This window comes from Rissa tridactyla, chromosome 3 (assembly GCF_028500815.1).
Source record: "Rissa tridactyla isolate bRisTri1 chromosome 3, bRisTri1.patW.cur.20221130, whole genome shotgun sequence".
NCBI lineage: Eukaryota > Metazoa > Chordata > Aves > Charadriiformes > Laridae > Rissa > Rissa tridactyla.
In genome coordinates, this window is record NC_071468.1 from 2,678,993 (window position 1) to 2,697,756 (window position 18,764).

The 18,764-nt window shown below is 41.4% G+C and overlaps 1 protein-coding gene across 5 annotated transcripts in view; it reads right to left on the reverse strand.

The window, feature by feature from the left end:
* Positions 1-18,506, reverse strand: part of XPO1 (exportin 1) — a 40,425-nt gene extending 21,919 nt beyond the window's left edge. Inside the window, exons 1-5 of one of the 5 annotated variants that reach the window (XM_054194312.1) lie at positions 18,343-18,506; positions 17,605-17,628; positions 13,879-14,010; positions 10,052-10,153; positions 6,070-6,142 (exon numbers count right to left, since the gene is read on the reverse strand). In XM_054194312.1, coding sequence (XP_054050287.1) covers positions 6,070-6,142; positions 10,052-10,153; positions 13,879-14,004 — 301 coding nt within the window. In that variant the 5' untranslated portion in view covers positions 14,005-14,010; positions 17,605-17,628; positions 18,343-18,506. Of the gene's footprint in view, positions 1-6,069; positions 6,143-8,770; positions 8,835-10,051; positions 10,154-13,878; positions 14,011-16,939; positions 17,027-17,604; positions 18,236-18,342 lie in introns of those variants that run through there. The other 4 variants (XM_054194311.1, XM_054194310.1, XM_054194314.1 and 1 more) reach the window with 4 other exon arrangements.
* Positions 18,507-18,764: the final 258 nt, after the last annotated feature.

Here is an 18,764-nt window from a genome sequence, read left to right on the forward strand (position 1 = left end):
TGATAGCCACCACAGCTCAAAAGAACAACCTGAAAAGTTTGATAGTTTTCACTGGTCTTCTAAGGTCTTTCATCCAGTGAACAAAGGCATATTCTTAATCCCTTAAAAGCATCAGCAATCCAATCCTCTAATGCTTTTTTGGGCTTAAATGGCATTTTCTACTTTTTTTTTTTTTTCTCAACTGAAGTATTGTGGTTTCTGTTCCATATTTAATAGCTCATTTCTTTATCATTCCACAGGAAAGATAGTTCTCAGTAGAACAAAGATATTTCAACTTCATACTCTGACAAAAATCAACACAAACTCGTTACCATTTTTCAGCACAGCATAGCCAAGAAACTGGTCAAGGGTAGCAGTCCGCTAGATTTGCTAAAATCAGTGTGTTTTGAGAAGTTAAAAGGAAGCGTTATTTTAAGGAGACAGGTACAGGATGTGCACAAGCCACACAGCCACTGCCTAAAAGGTCTCCTTCAATCACAGAAGCATCTGAGTAAGTCTTGGAGATGGCAACACCACTACTGTCAAGTTCAGGCCCTTCACTGAGACAAAGAGGGAGAGAGACACATTCCTGGAAAACAGGCCTTCCAATAAAAGAGATTTACATCTGACATCACAACTACGCTGATCTCCTGACAACCTGACACCAAAGGGAGCAGGTTCTGTTTTCCATTCCAAAACTGTCACTGACACAGCACTGGCAGTCCTAGCACCTGCTCAAGAACTCATTCAGGGGCTCAATTAGTGGGAAAATAGAGTTACCAAAAAAGATCAATAGTTTTAAAATCATTTTGAAATTATCTCCTGCCAGCTTAGTTCCCCGAACCAGTTCACTAAAGGGCCAGAGAAGCACATCAAAGACATCAAAAAGCGCACAGTGAGGAACACCTTTATCCACAGCAATGAAGTAGTAGATCAACCAAGCCCCCACATCAAACTATGTTCTAATTCTCAGAAAGGCTGGACATCATCGCTGTCAGAAGGCCTGGACTAGTGCCACTGTTAGCATTTTCTGGTAAGCAAAGTACAAAAAGTACTTTTGTCCAAACTACAAAAAAATGAAGCATAGAACAAGGACATTAATCCAAGGCCTCTTAGAAAGTTTGTGGATGAGCATTAGATATTATAGTCCTTGTGTGAAAGTTGCTCCCCTATAGATAGGCAAACATACCATAAAAGTGAAACACTTTCTGGACCGAAGGCTATTTTCACAGGTGACCCAAGCCCTGCAATGGTTAGCGCTGGACTGGGACAGTGAGGAACATCCCATTATCCAACATTAGTAAATTCCGCAGTCTAAACTTGGAAAGCGTGAAATATCCTACAGTTTAATCTTCAGATGCACTTTTAGAAGCAAATACATCTCATCTAGGCTGTGTAACCTGAGTTCCGAGGAGTTCCTATGGTGAGCAAATACTCAGCAGCAGCAAGTACACACCTGTAGACAAAACCACTTCTTGTACTTAAGACATACAAGCACATCCTTTTATGCAGTTACAAAGCACAAACATTTAACAAGCATTGAAAGTTATCGTAATTGGTGCTGCAGATGCGAGCTTACACTAGTATACTAAAATTAACAAATTCTCTGCTTATATTAAAGAATAAGATGCATAAGTGAAGCAGGTGGACAACGTAGCTCAGCAAATTCACGTTGTTTTGCAACCAAAATTAGAATTTCAAATCTTAAAGCTGAATTGTCCCCTCCAGGGATGTCTGTATGCATACATGCTTATACTAAACTGTTTAAGTAGCCCCAAAACATGGTCAAAATACCATCTTATTTTTAGTCTTAAGAAACAATGCTATCCCATATTGTCCCACAAATCACCTTTCTCCATTAGAGGTGAACCCGATCAATCAATTATCTATTTGTTTTTCAGCAGAACAAGAAAAGCTAATTCATGAAAACTCTTGAAAAGGGCATAAAGCTTGTCTTCCCCCAACAAACGCAGAAGTGCCACGTAGCTCATTCCCCCTTCATTACAGAGAATCAAAAAACATCTCTTTGTGAAGCAGGTCAGAAATTTCCATTAAAATGTCTAATCACTCCACAGAAAAATCTCTTCCACAGCAGCTTCCACAGCATCATAAGCTTTAATACTTAACTCCAGGACCTTCCTTTAAGCCACTAACTGCGTCTCTCTGAACACTTCACTTTTTTTTTCCCCCCCTCCATTTCAAAATGAGAAAAGTCGTACAGGCAATTCAGATTTCATAATGAAGAAGTGCTTATCCATTCCAACTCAAACCACTCCAGAAAAGCTCGCTCTGTTCACAGGAACATAATTTCATTTCACATTGCAGGATTAATGAAACGTATCACTGAGCTGGAAAACCAAGAAGCCTTTAGTTCTAGGCAGGTTTTCACACTGTAAGAGAAAATCCTATTGAAACCACAGCACTTCAACCAAATGACATCCTTTATAAGTGTCATTAAACAATCTGCTCTACAGATATCGGAGTTTGAAGCAGTTTAGTATCACCTCAGTAAACTGAGAATTTTTACTTCAGAATGATAGTACAATACTCTGGAAATAAGCCAAGTTCACCACCATATGGCATGTTCTGGAATACGCCACCCACTCACCTTTCACTAAAGCAGCCTCAGTAAGGTTTGAATGAAAACCACATCGCATCATTTGTATATGTGTAAGAACAATCCAAAGCATTCTCTTAAAGACTAAATAAATTATAAAGAGCAAGTCCAGACCATTGCTATGGTCTACTGCTAAACATTTGAAGGCTGAACATGCAGCGCAGGCCAGGCATCTCATTTAACTCAAATTGACCAGTTCTTTCTTCCACAAACGTCACTTTTGTCTAGATAACCAGGTCAGCAACTGGTTCAAGCTGCTAACTCCAAAAGCAAACAAAAAAAATTCAAGAACAAGAAAAAGCAGAGTAATCACATAAGCATTTTAGAAACGTGAATTGTTTTGCCCAAATCCTGGTTTAGAATTATGGGCAGATATGGACGAACTTCCCTGAACCGCTTACAATCCTCAACCCTCAAAATCCAGGACAACTGCAGAACAGGAAAAACTTTTAACAAGTTAAAAGGTATCAGGGCCAGAAGAGCTCAAGACTAAAAGCTATTTTAAAATAATACAAGACGACTTAAGAATGGAGTTTCAAGTCCAAAGAACGCATGTGAAGAAAACATATTTTCCAACTTGCATTTGGAATTTCAGGCTGGAAGCTAAAGCCACCCAGCATTCAGGCAGAAGTGATAACGACACCCTGGCTAACCTCAAGGCCCAACAAGTCACCCTGATCTACAACTGGAGGTACAGCTAGGGGGGAAAAAGAGAAAAAAATACTTAAAAAAGGTTACAGTTCAGTCTCTGATTAATGACATCATTTCATTTCTCCAAGAATTTTCAGGCAGGTTGTTTCAGAAAACTTCCATTCACTGACAGCTCAACTGAGGTCTGCTCTTAACTTCAACTCTTAAGTGCTGCTATTGCTACAAAGGGAAAACAGTATTTTCTCATAAATGGATTTAGTTTCATCTCAACCAAAAGTAAGATTTGTCAGCTGTATTTACTACACAAATCAAAACAGATCTGTTAAGTTTCATAAAGTAAGATGTAAGATAAAATTAACTGATTTATAACCTGCATGGATTGCTTTCTTACTAAGCATTACTTTGTTAGATTGAGTTTCAGTTTCCTGCACCCATATTTTACTAGTTATACTTCAAACAGGAAAATCCTGTCAGCTAAAGGAATGACTGGAGTCAGAATCAAGGAAACCTCAATTTAACCAGTCTTCTTATCTCCCAGGTAATCAAACCGTCTGAATGAGCTCTGGAGCAGTTCCTTTGTACCAGCCAGCATCATCAGCCAAAAACATCTTAAAAAAAGCCACCACAGACCAGATGAAACTGGATTCGAGATAAAACATTGATTCTCCCTCCTACACCATCGAGGCCAAGATGGATCAAATGCCACAGTATGCTAAATATATTTGGTTCCTCTTCTACTGCTGCACGGGAGAAACCAGGCAAATAAAAGCCAACTAACTCAATTCCCCTAAAATGTTAGAATAAAAGACAATTTCACAGTTTTAGTGTGGCACTGTGAAAGGGAAAATATTTTTAAAGGTTGAACTAAAGACACATTTGTTAGGATGAATGTGTTTTTTTTCCTCTGTAATCTTCAGAAATAGTACGTAAATCAGGAAAAATAAGAATATAATAGTTAAAGTTGATTGAACAACTACAGATAGTAACTTCATTTTGCATTGTAATGTATTGAGCTCTAGTCATTGCACCTTCTCAGATGACAGGAACCAGTTAAACAATACTACTGTGCCTGCAAACAGTCAAGTAACAAAAATCTAAACCACTAACTCAAATATATCAGTTCCACAATTCATTTAAGCCATGTAACCAGTATTATCTTGGCATCTCGACACCAGATGAGATAACGATCCAAAGCACAGCCAGCATCCTCATCCTACCACCACTAGTTCTGATCTATTCTGTGCATTAAGAGCATGTCTTTTTAAGATTTACAATTACGGGATTATATTCTGTATTTGACTATCAAGGAAGTCTACCTCTGTGACATCTCTTATTCTGCTACACCTCACTTGACCAGCAGGCAGTGGCAAGCTGAGTAACTGCTTCGAACTACTGACTCTTTTCTTCCTGCTCTGCACCCACAGCCAAGAACTTTAGGAGTACAACTTCCAAATGCTGAAACTAAGCACCCATAGTCAGGAATGTAACAAGATATGAGTAAACTGAGATTAGTTATTAAAAGCACGCAGGAGACTTAACTTCAGGGTGCTCCCTTAGTTTCTCAAATGGACATAGTTGTGTTTGAGCCTTAGTTGAAGCTGTTCCCTAAAAGCCTGCAAATCTGTTTCCAACAGCAGAATGAACATGAAACCACAATTCCACTTTCAAGAAGAGATAGGCTTTATCTGTCAACCTGTAGTTGGAAGAAGTGGGGGGAAAGGTAAGAAGAATAATAACCAAAGACGTGCAAGTCTCTCTCTACACATGTTTGCACTGATATTTACAGTTACATTTTAATCAATAGTTTCAGAACCTAAGCACTGGCAGAAAAAATTTGAAGGATATCTTAGCATTGCTAATAAAAGCACACAGCACAACACAGAAATCTGGAGTAACTTTAATGAGTTCCAAACGCAGCTTTTAGTAGAAAGTATAGAACGGTGACAATGTTCAATGTCACGAATTTAAAGTAGTTGTACTTAATATTTTGAAGTCCAAGTTATCATGACTTGGCAGAAAGCTACGTGAACAAGCACTAATCCTGTCTCATAGAGGTACCTTCATCTACCATAGCTAGCATCTAAAATTCAACATACACTGCAAGCTATAAGGGAGGGAAGAGAAAAAAACAAAACAAAACCACAGCATTTAAGACTTCCAGATTCCTTGCAATGACAGGAGTTTGGGGTTTGCCCTACACTGCACTTCCAGTTACAGCAATCTAGCTTCATATACGCTTACACGAATTGAAAGCAGACTTTACAGTATCTCACTGCCTAAGAGAATGAATGACCATTAATAGGTAAGACTATGCTTTTACTTAGTGTTTGTATTTTTAAATAAAAGTCACATAAATCTACACGTGCTACCAGACAGACGACAGTCTACCAGAGAAAGGAGAGCGTGCTGGTGGGGCTGTGTACACAGCCCAGGCAGGCAGCAGAGAGCCTCTTGTGCCAAGTAGAGAGAACCAAAACCTACCCTACCTCAAAGCCAGGAGCTAACTTCAGAAGCTGCCTAGGGTTAGACCTCCTCAGGTAAGTTTGGCCATTAAGTCAGTACAACACTTAAGCAATGGATGTTTCAAAACTATCAGTCACACCTTTTACCTTCCCATGACATTTACAGAATTTCAGGTGCCCACCATCCCACTGAGATCATCATCACAAAAAGGGAAACACACGGTTCTGTTACCCAGATAACATGATAAAAAGTTACTAGCCTAATTGTATTTGAAGCTGAAAATTACTTACACAGGGACTGACAGCCTAAGTATCAGTTAATACACAAAGTCAAGAGGAAAAGGCAAAATTCCTCCCTACCTTCACACTGGTTCCTTGGAAGGATCTTCCATCTTGTTTTTATCACATTTTCCAAGATTTGCAGCCCATAATACTGAAATTGGAGAAGAACAAAATGTGAGTACATTACTGTAAGACTAACTTATTTTCAGGACTCTCATTCAATCAGACATTCACGCTTAACATCTAAGACTTCAAGATTATTAAACTAACAATTTTATTAAATATATGTCTATTCACCCATTTACTGACGTTTCATGCATTTCTTTTTTCTTGTTTTATTCTTCACTATACTAAGTCCTGCTGTTTGATCATGCTCACACCAGGAGGGGGGGAAAAAAAGAAAAAAAAAATAATGAAAAGCCCTCTGGCAGACAATTTTGGCTATCTGGAGAAGAGAAAGTAGCAGCCAGATATGAATTTGCATCATAAATGACTGCTCATATGTTCAAGCATTAACACAACCAGGCTCCTAAAATATTTAGTAGCTTGGATGGTCTCAAGCTTCCTATCGTTCCTCTAAGAGCTGAAAAAAAACACCACTTTGTCTTAGCATCACATGTCCTGAAACTGGCACTTTCTAAAGAAAGTATTTCGCAAACTTCACTGGTGTGTTACTTTAGGAACAGCAAGACAACCCACAGGTTTATTTAATTTCAATACCCACCCCAATATGGCAGCTATTTCTACTATTTAAAGATGAACTTTTGTGCTCAGTCAAAGAATAATAAAAATGTGAATAAACTCTTGGAAATCCTTTTACCTTTCAGGAATTCCTTCCTATGTTCTTACCCAAAACCATTACATTTGTAAAGTATTCGGTAAGGCCAGTCCCTCTGCCCATTTGTCCCTACTGCCAACTCACAGTAACAGGGAAAGAAGTTTGCGATGATACGATCGAAGAACTTTAATATGTAAAACCCCATTAGCATGAATAGACAGGAGAGAAAAGGGGACGAGGTGTTTTGTGTTTACTTTTATCTGCAGTGGATTAGGAAGAAAAAAAAAGATATCACATCAATGCCTGAAAGGTAAACACAAGTTTTCACACTTAAAAGTTTGGCTGAGAATAAGAGTTCCTCTTTAAAATGGTTAGTTGTTATACAAAGTAGGATCATTAGTATTTCAACCAAAGGGATCACATAAACTTCAACTTAATAAAAAAACCCCACAATGTAGACTGTCCCAAACTACATTGTATTAAAATGCAATTTTTGCTGTTGTCATCTTAGCATAACCTAGATCCTTTTGCTTCTCTGTCCAACCCAAGTTCCCACGAGCTTTACATGTACATCCTGCATTTACAAAATATTCTGTCAGCTTCCAAAATCTTGGGTACCAAGGAAAATTATGTGTTAACAGCAAATTGGCAAGGTATTTTTTTCTGCATGGTCAGCAGCAAGTGTTTATCAACTAGATTTTTAACCTGCAAATTTACTTAACTACTTAATATAAAAGTTAAATGAAATAAAGGGAATGTTCATGTAGGAAAATGTATGAAAACGCTCTCAAGGAAAATGCTTCACTTCACAGGAAGTGATTTCAGCCACTGCTATAGATTCATAGATGTCATCTGCACCTCGTCCAGCCTCACAATATATACTTACAAAAGCTTCTAACAATGTTCTAAGTATGTACATTGATATCAGACACTGCTAACTTTCCTCAAGCAGATCTAAACTTTCCTTTAATTTCTAGATTCTACAGACACACATATTAATAGCCCTTTCAGATAATAGCTAGCCAAAAATGTTAGGTTTGCTTCCAAACTTTTTTCCACTTTGGCTTTTAAGACCAGAATAGCAAGTCTAGTTTAATTTTAGAAAAGCACTAGATGATGAAACAAACTTAAATGAAAATCCTGACATAAACTAAGGGCAGACCTCATCTTTAGTCTTTGATTCCCCACTTACCATTTCCTCTTAGTCAAAGGAAAGGACAGACACCTCTAGCAATTTGCCACACCTATCCCTCATTATCTGCTCAAATATCTAATTCAGATTCATGTACCTTAAACTGTGAAGAGGTTCATGCTGTCTAGGTCTCTACTCGTTCTTTTCTACATACGACTTCAATTCTGCCCCCTCTTAGTGTCTCGTTCACCTCTTCCTCAGTATTAGTAATACTCATTTTTTTAACACTTGCACATGAAATGAAATAGCAGCAGTAATAACGCCACTGTATACATCTTCACCTACACCTCTTTCTTGCCACACCATGTTTGAAGCCTTCATCAGCCTGCCTAAACACTCTGCAAGGGGCTTTCTAGGGTTTTTATTTTGTTTTTAAGCTTCGTTTGATTTGATGGTTCTAATTTTTGGTATTTCCCTGATAACAAGATAACCAAGCCCCAAAAAAATGTCACTGACACCAATTACAAGTTCTGCCATGTGAACTATCAGAAGCTTACTTTTTAATCAACTATTGCAACAGTGCATGCAAACACATTTAAACTGTGCATAAACCAGAAGTCTTTCAAAATCAATTTGCTCTTGGTTTGCTTGTTTCTAATTGCCTAATAGCAATTCAGTGCTCAGTTATGAAGATGAGGGACAGGTAACAGCAAAGACTGTAAAAAAAGCATGACGTGATCCCTATGGTCGAAATTTCTATGGTACCCTTATTACTTATTCTATGCACCAAATCCCTTTCCCTCCCACCTCCCAAGAAACAAAAACAATTGATGAACAGAATTCAGTTAAAGGGAATCAAAAGGGTAGACCTTGTGGAGGCCTGCCGTCAAAGCCTAGCTGTGTCAGTTGCACAGGAAGACACCCCTTTTCTTCCTATTACAAGCAATCAACATAATGGAACATTATGATTAATATCAGGTAGTGTTAACAGCTTTAATTAAAGAAAAAATATGATTGCATAAAAGCCAAATGTCATAGTGCATAAATTTAGCACCAAATCATTTGCAATTTATGTAAATTGAAGAATTCTTTACCTGTTGCTTTCTTTCTGTTCCTCTAATCATCTCATTTTTCACAAGACAAATTTGAGTTTTTAAAAATACTGTTGATAAATCAACTTAAACATTAGTAATGTCTGTCAGTATAAAAAGCAAAGTTTACCAGGCAAGCAAACAGGCAAACACTGTTACTTAAAGGTTAGCACTTTGAGGAAGTTCTTTACACCATTTTCCCCTAAACTTCAGAGAGCAATGGAAAAAATGGAACTGTTTCATGAATACCGCCTGATTTCAGAAGCCACCCAAACACCATCATTTTCTGTTCGAACACGGTGTGTATCAAGCAGAAAAACATGCATGTCAGTTATTTGAGAAGACTAATCATCAACTTTAAGACAGTGAAAATACATTTTGATCAACTTTTCGGTTCAAACTTCAGAAGTCTTAAGTAAAGCATTTAAAATTGTAGAAAAAACTGAATGCTGCCCCTTTTAGTCTCTACCATGATGGATGGATTTAAAACAGCAGTACAAAGAAAACGTGTTCTGCATATTAGTAAAGACTAGTCTCATACTACATAGAGTTTGGGGTGCTTAACTTTCATTGATTGCTCAAAATCTTGGCCTAATAATAAGGTTTCTATTTTGTCTTTAGTACACCTAGGGACAAATTCTCTCCTGAGTCACATGCACGTGGCTCTCATTATCAGCAATAACAGCCAAGCATTTAACCCAAGGACAAAATGTGACTCTAGGAGACTTTTCATTACTCAGATGTATACAGACACACACCAATCTTTGGAACTGGCATTATGCTTGTATGTGCCTTGAAAAAAACCACCTGCATTTTCAATTTAGGTCTTCCTTTTTTTTTTTTTTTAAAAAAAAGGAGAAAAACTCTTGTCAATGTAAAAGGAGCTTTAAATATTTTGTCCATTTACAGTTCTTGTTTAAAGCCAACTTTGGGAACAAGACAGTAAAAAAAAACGTGGTTTGAATCAAGAGAGTCTATGGCTAAAAATGAGATACCTTCCTCAAAGTTTATGAATGGAAGAAAGAAGAAAGCCAAATCAATAAAAGTTAATTTGCTTACTTTGGTATTCATGTTCTGAGAGAACTCCAAAATAGTATCAACTCTTGTCCACGCATCAGGATGTTCTTTTAAATGAGTCAAGACTTCCTGCGCCATTCTTTGCTAAAAGCAAGTTTGATAAAAATGTATTAGTATTACATTATTTATGAAAATATATACTGTCAGTGAAGACATTAACAGGTAATGCCTCTTTAAATCACTTATCCAAGAGTTAGGCAGAACTCAATTAGAAGCAACAAGTCCCTTAAGCCTCCTTCTGTGTGACAGTTAAAAGTTTATTAACAACGAAACTCCAAAAACGCCTTGACGCAAGACAGTCGCTGACTTACTTCCACTCTTCCATACTGAATGATTCATCTAGACCAGCAGTGAACATGTGAAAACAGCACACATTATAGGGAATTAATTTTTCTCCCATTCAAGAAAGTCATCTAGATAAAGCTTTATTCAAGGGCACCCAAATTTTCTTTTTCTACTGGAAGCATTCCTATAAAACGCCAGCTTTAAGGAGCACCATACCACGCTGCAAAGTTGTTGGTGTAGGAACTGTTGATTTTATTTTGAAGAACCATGGAGTGGAGCATTAGAGGTCTCCATTCCCTACTTCTGAGGAATCCCTTGATGTATCTAACAGCTTACAAAACAATAATAAAAACTGACTGGGGGGAGGAAGGGAGTTGGTCATGCTAATGGCTTGTTCTTCCTTGGGACTGACATTACCAATTATTGTACTAGATACTATGGTTCCAGTAACTTGCAAAACCTCATCTGAAGCAATTACGCACTGAAACACTGAATTCATTATAGCCATCCTTTACAAAAGCCTGGATGTCCATAAACATTTTTTTTTTTTTTAGGGAGCCAAATGATGTTAGCTATTTTCAAAAATGCAGCCTAGTGACAAATCTTGCTGCAAATTACATCACCTACAAACATCAGACAACATCTTACCAACAAGATCAACTTTTTACATAACGATTAACAGAACTTAGTTTATTCTTTCACTGCACTGTAGAGCCAATTCAATGGCATTACAAAGCAGTTAAAACTTTACTTAGGATTAACTTCAACAGTTAGAAACTCACAGCAGCTATGCAGATTTCTAGTCTGCTGCAAAGAACATACTTGAGCTAATCATCAACTGGTATAAGAAAGCATTTATTTTGAGTAAAACAGAAACCCCATCAAGACCCCAAAATCTATATACGTATAATGTGAGAACAGACAAATTGGGTATGGGATTTAGCAAATTAAAATTGAAAGCCACAACAGTAAAGAGCCAGGATGTCTAAAATAACTGTACAACACTGGCATCCCTACTTAATATAATTTAGCATAGTGGAGCAATTCCCAGTCTGATACTGCCTTTGACTAGCAAGTAACTCCCCGTAGATTTGATATGGAGAAGTACCACACAAAAATGAAAAGGAATATCCCAAAGCAGTACAACCATATTCTCACAGTGTCACATCAGAGCTTAAAAAAAAATAATAAAAATCAGCACTTTTGATGCAGTTTAATGTAAGAGGGAAAGAATAGCTGTATTATTTCCAGGTTCAACCTGGGTGTGTTTTTTTTATACTGGCCTCCTCAGTGCTTCTAACACTGGTGACAGATCACAGGATCAAATTTCAACACCAAAAAAATAAATGCTTAATATCCTTCTCCCAAGCACTGAAAAGTTTGCTCCCATACCCACTAACCCCTTTTCTGGACATCAATTCCTGTAGTTTCATAAAAAGGGTATAAATTTAACAGTAATGATTAATTCAAGATCAAAGCCTCACTGTGTAGTTGCTACCAAAAAGAAAAGCAGTTAGGGAAGTTTTAACAGACCAATGGAACTCCAGAGTCTGGGATGAGCCCAGGTAAAGATCTCTGAGTTGTCTGAGGTCTCCCTCAGTCATGTGTTGCACTAGGGTGGGGTTGGGGACATTCTTTCTTTTCAGAGAAGTATACCAAAAAAAGCTAAGAACAGGGAGGGTGGGGGGAAGGTAGAAGAGTAGGACAGAAAAGAGCTGCTTTCTTGCCTAATATAGATCAGCAGATAAGAGTTTTGCAAGCACAGATAAGAATTAAGCCCGAGGAGGAGACAGGTGAATCTGAAAGCAAGTTCAGCATGGGCCATCCAGGCTGCATTCTAAACCTTTTTTACTCTAACATTACCCTAATCTATTCCAGGCAAACCATTGATCATCTCCCAATTTTAATAATTGGTTTCCTCAACTTCTGTTACCCCTGTCACCCTTTAAGTCATGATTTTGAGCTGCCAGGCTCCACAGAGAAGCATTTTTTCCTGCAGGAACTGTTGAACTCCTTGGAAGAGATAAGAGCTCACAGACTCACTGAAATATGTCTCCACCTTTGGAAACATACTAAAATAGCAAGCCAAATTTTCACTGAAGTGTCACATGTTAGTACAGGAACTTAAATTTATACCATAATTCATTTTTGTCAGTTAAGAACCACCTCTTGAATTTTTGCTTCTTATTGCATTAATTTTCTAAATAGTGAGACAATACCCAGCTGTCATAAATGAAGCAACTTCTCGCAATACCAGAACAATGACAATTTGATCATTGTATTTAGTGTTAATCCTCTATTCTCCTTATAAACCTTCACAACTCTCTAAACCCCATTCAAACCAAACAATACTATAAGCACCACCTACTTTATAAGGCAGTAAACACACATATCACTTACAAAACAAGCACTCAGAAGTCCATACTTTTATGGCAAAAGCTACAAGAAGTTTTCTGTCATATGATCATTTTAAAAACTACAGCTAATAACTATTTGAATTTAGGAAATTAAAAATGCAAATGTCTCAAAAAACAGCAAGGTATTTCAGAACCTGTAGGAATTCAGATTAGTAAGCCTTACAAAAACTTAAAAAAAAAAAAACAGATACACAAGTATAAGCAAGTATATTATTGTTTATTCTAACGGCTGGAAGGAATAGAAAAGCATTAGCTACTTTGTCTCATTTTAATTCACTTCTTATTGTTGTGCAAGAATATCTTAATAAGAGATGCCTGACACTGAAATTTCCAATTTGTTAAGCATGAACAATTAAAATTTGCCAGAAGAGGAACTATGCCAACACCCTTTTAGCAATATTTCCTTTCAACATTTAAGTCTATTTCTTGAACTACTTTGGAAATAAGATAAAGGCAACACAAGATTCACTTTCAAGACAATATATGCAAACACACAAATGCACACATTTCCCCAACATAAACTTAAGACTTCACAACCTGCACTAAGTCCAAAGAAAAAGAGCGCAATAAGAACCTGTACAGACAAACAGTAACGGAAAAAAACACTAGACACAAGAAAGGACAAAGTCTTCTCTCAAATATGTGTGAAATCCTTCTTTAAAGTACAAATACAGTAATAACATAATTAAGATTTTTCTTTTAAATACAGTCCTTCAATGAAGCCAACGTTAAATTTATGGCTTCACAATCCTGTCCATGATGATAAATAACAAGTAACTCAAACCTTCCTGAAGAACTAAGTCAGAGAACTTCAGCTGCAAGCAGAAGTGCCCTTACCAAATTGTACTTGCTCACGCTTTTCCAACTGCAGAAGGCACACTAGAAATGAACACACACCAAACTAACACTTTTCTAAGTGTCATTTCAATGTTCATTACATGAGGCCTGCCTTTAAACCACAACATGTGAATTATCAGTGATATTCCAGTCACTAGCAGAGTAAATTCATTAACATTACTGATTTTTATTAACTGAATTAAATTTGCTCAACTGCTTTATTATAAGGTTAAACATGGTGAATAAATGAAGGTTCTAAGTCCACATTACCTGTGCGCCTTCTCCATGGTACAAGCAGTTCACCACATTGTCCAAGAGATTGATATCCAGTTTCTGGTTAAAATCCAGCAGCTGACGAGCTGCATGGTCTGCTAACATTGTCATAATTGCTGGCATAGATTACTGCAAAATAAATTTGGAAAAAAATGATTAATTAATAGGAAATTATTATTAGATGTAGTTGTAAAGCAAGCACTTCAACTTACGCATCTCATTTGAATGACACTAGCTATGTTAGCAGTACTGTATAACACCAAATACAACACTTCAATTGTTGAGTGAGCATCAGGACAAACTTTCTGAAAAACTCACACATCACTACCCCAGCTGAATTCTCAGGGTCTTCAGCAGGTGTAACACATAACAACAGTCTGACTAGTCAATGGGCTGTATTATCAGCAAGCTAAAGATTATTTCAGAGCAGGTATCGAACCCTATATCAGTCCCTAAACACATGTAAACCAGTAAGTTTACTGGTAGAAATACCCAGTATCATTACAACCAAAACCCATATTAGCAACCTCAGTCAAATTTTGAGTTTCCGAGGCCAACATGCACATTTAGAAGATCAGTTCTAAAAGCTTGGTCATGGAAGTGAAATGTGATCTACATACACAGTAAGAAACTAGCCAGAGGGCATTTTTCAAATACTTGGAGAAAAAACAAAACTTAAAAGTTAACTACATACAAGTAAAAAATTACCATTGAAAATAAGAAAGTTGACTGTTTGAAGGCACTTTGAGAGGATGAAGTAAGGGGACTGTTAAGTCAGCAGGTTACCCCACGAACCACATTAGATCACTTCAAGCTGAAATGGAATTGTACTGGAGGTTTCAGGTCCCACAAAACCAGCGACACATGCATTAACTCTTTGTCCTAGATATAGCAGCCTCAATATTATGCAAAGGAAGTCAGGTGGGGTGTGTGTGACCGTGGGTGTGCATGTAAGATGCTTACCAGCCAGAGACTGGTACAAGACAAAGGCAATCGCAAAAAGCAAGAAAATAAGCTAGGAACCACAGAATTGTGGATGGTAAATTATAGTCTAACCTTTTCACACCATCCCCCATGTTGGAAGCACCCGATCAAGTTTATTGCCCTCTTCTCACAGTCACTGGCAGCCGTAACACATATTCCTACCCTCTCCTCTACAGCAGCTCTCTGCTATTCACCCTCCTTCTGAGAATCTGTCCTAAAGCTACAAATTTCCTATAAAACTGCTCAAGTGAGAATCAGCCAGAAGCGTGGACAGCAAGATCGCTCCCCCTAGCCAACCCCTTCTTTAGAGTAAGCCAGAAGTCAGATCTACTCTTGCTAAAAACTTCACGTGTTTTATGCCTTACATATTTAAGCCATGCTCAAAAGTAAAGAGCAAGACAAACCTGTGCCTCAACCCAAGTAATTACTAATTAAGTGAAAGTCCTACAGTAGCACACAGACAAGGAAAATCTTTTGTTTAGAAATGCATATTTGCAAGTAGCAGCAAGCAGTTTCGTTTACTTCTATACAGAAAGATATCAGTTTCAAACCCCAAACGCTTTAATTGTATTCTGAAGGAAAAACCTCATTTAGTTAGTATTACTACGCTAACATAATCATTTTTAGGGCTCCACCAATATCCAGTCAGCCTTTTTACAGCAGCTACCTGGAAATACAGAAGGAAATAAGCATCAAATAGAAACCGAAATATATTGAGACTAACACTCCACATCTGTCGTCCTCCCCAACGTCCTAAAGTTTTCAAAGCGCAACGTTAAGTATGGAAACAAGACACAAAACGGATGATTTCATTCTTTTAACTCAGAAGGACACTTGAAAATTTCATTTCACAGAGGGGCAGCAGCCAGCAGCACTACCAGAAAGAAACAGCACCAATTAATACGCTCTTCAGCTTAGAGCAGTTAATACTCCCACCAGACATGCATGCTTTCAGGCACGCCTCTTTTTGTCCACATCTGGCTTCCATGGCTGAACCCTAAGCCGGGAAAGAGGTTTTCAAACTACAATAAACCTCGTAAATCAGTCGTTCCTCAGGTAGGGCCATTCATTTCAGATTTAAGCCTGTTTCGGTGGTTTTTATGCAGCCCTAAGAGCACAAATGAGGAGCCACATGACCAAGAGAAGTTAGTAACCACATGGAAACAGAAAGGAAATGTTTTGAATAGGGCCCTTTGCCACTCCCAGCATTATCTTCAAAATGACCTACCTACTCGCAAACTGAAGTACAGAAATGGCGGCTTTGTGGTCAATACCAACTGCAATCAACTCCATTTCCTAACATTGTGCCCACACGAAGCTTATAATCTTTTGATTTACTATAGTGCTATACTTTTTTCCCCTTCCATCATGCCTGAAGCCCGAAAGAGGTGTAGACCTCATCTCTAAGATCCACCACTAATCAATTCTTCAATACCGCCAATATACGGGGAAACAGAAAGAAAAGAAGATAAAAAGTTTTTTAAAAAAAAAAAACTGAACCACAACATAGCAAGAATCTGACATCTACCGAAGGTCAAAAGAACTGCATTTACAACACTGTTTACATAGCTATCCCAACTCTCGATGACCCTGGACCTTTAACACAACAGTTAGCTTATTATGATATATCCGATTCATTTCGGCATGTAGCGCGCAGGAATAAAAGCATACACTTTAAGAGCAAGAAATGCTGAGTATTCACAGTGAACCCTCGAGCACCTTCAACGCGGCTACTTAGAGCTCAGTCGGGGCACCGATTACAGAAAAACCCCTAGGAGGGGGACTCTGTCCCTTTCCTAAGCATGCAATTCCGCTACCGAAGGCGGGCGAACGACCGCCCCTCTACCCTTTTCCAACGAATTAGTCGCAGGGCTTGTAAATTCCTCCGGCGGCACGACACGGACGGGGAGCACATCGCAAACGCGCTCCCACCGCAGGGAAGCGGCCCCTTCCCCGCCTGCTTCCCCCAGGCCTGCGCCCGCCCTCCGAGCCCCCCCATCGCCCCCGCTTGGCCGCCACCTCCCAGCCTCGCAATTTTTCGCCACGGCCGCGCCCGAAATAACTCGACACCCACCCAGCGCGGAGGGAGGCCTTTCCCCCCCCACCGGGCTGCGGTGGCCGCAGGGGCAGGGAGGGATGGGAGGATGGGGGGGGGGCAGACCGGCGGCGGGGCCCCGGTGGGGCGGCGGGGCGGGCCGGGGCCCTGCGGAGCGCGGCGGCGGCGCGGCCCCTCCCTCCGCTCCCTCCCTCGGCTCTATACAGGGGCCCCCCACGTGATGCAGGCGGACGTTTCAATACTGCTGCACAGACACACACAAAAAAATATTTCTGGAAACTTCCACTCCTAATAATTTACAGATTATGTCCCTCGGTTTGCCCGTACCCGATCCCAACAACGCCACCCCCGCCCGTTCGGCCCCCTCGTAACGAGGGGCAATACCCCCCCACCCCCACCTTCGGCTCCCCCCCTCCGCGGGCCGCCTTCCCCGCAGCATCCGCGCTCGGCCGAGCCGAGGATGCTCGTACCCCCAAACCCCATTTTAAACAGCACCCCCCCGCGCCTCAGGGATTCCTCCTCGCAGCACACTGCGCCTCTCCCGCCACAGCCCGGCCCTGCCGGGCACACGGCGGGCCAGACCCCTCCCCGCTCCCCCCACACCTTCTCCCTTGCACCCCCCCCTCCCCGCCCCCTCGCGTTACTCATGGCGGACCCCCCCTCCCCTTTCCGCACTTACTTACCTAGGTGTTTCTTACAGCCTCTTCCTTCAAAAAGTAGGGGTGGGTGAGCCAAGTTTCTAACCACACGCCAAAAAAAAATTGAAAATAAACACCACCAAAAATAAGCCTCCCCCCTAAGAAAAAAAAAAAAAAAGCGCAAACCCGAAGGGGGGGCTTAAGCCGAGCGCAACCCCTCCCTGCCGGGCCTGCGCTCCCAGCACCTCTCCTCTCCACCCCACGCTAGCCCTTGGCAAGCGGGTCCCGGCCTCCCTGCACTGAGCCGCCCAGCAGAAGCCTACAGCCCCCAGGCGGGCGCTGCCCTCGGCGCGGGGCTCCGCGCCCTCCCCTCAGCCCAGGTGGCAAGGCCGCCCGCCGCCGGGCGCGCAGCCCACGGGCCGCGCTTCCCTCCGCTCGCTCGGGGCGTTCGGTGCGGGGCTCCGGCCTCCCCAGGTGGAGTGGGGGGAGGACGGGGAAACGAGGACGGGGACACGGGACTTCTACCTTCCTCGTGGCCCTGGCTCTCCCTCTCCCGCCTGGCTGCCTGCCCAGGCCCGGGGCCGTGCAGCTGGGTCTACTGGCTTACTCCCGTTGCTGCCCGCCCTTCCCCTCGGCTCGGCTCGGCCCGGCCCGGCCGGCGCCTCAGTTCACCCCCGTTCCCATTCCCACCCACCCCCCCCGGGCCCGCGCTCAACTTTGCCCCCCCTCAGCCGCGCCAGCCGCTCCCCCTGCGGGCTCCCCTACGAAGCAGGTCACACGCACGGCGGCGGAGGCGGCGGCGGTGGTAGCAGGGACTGAGCGCGGCGCGTCTCCCCCTCCTAATGCCACAGACTCGGAACCGGCTCAAACCGGTTCAGACTGGGAGATTCCATCTCGGTTTAGTTTTCAGCCCATGGCGCCGCGGAGCGTTTGGAAACCTCGGGCCTCCGCCCAGCCGCCGCTCCCATTGGTCCCGGGCCCTGCCGCCGCGCAAGCGGCCTCGCCGTTCATTGGTCCGAGGGCCTGTCGATCCGCCGCGCGCCTCAGAGGGGCGGAGGGAGCGAGCGGCCGCGCGAAGGGAGGGGTGGGGGGGGAAGAGATGTAGGGGATCCGCCCCCTCTCCAGCAGCGCCTTGCGCGCGGGGGGGGGGGCGGGGGGCGGGCCGCTGCTGGCTGATAGGTCGGCCCGAGCTGTCACTCAAAGGC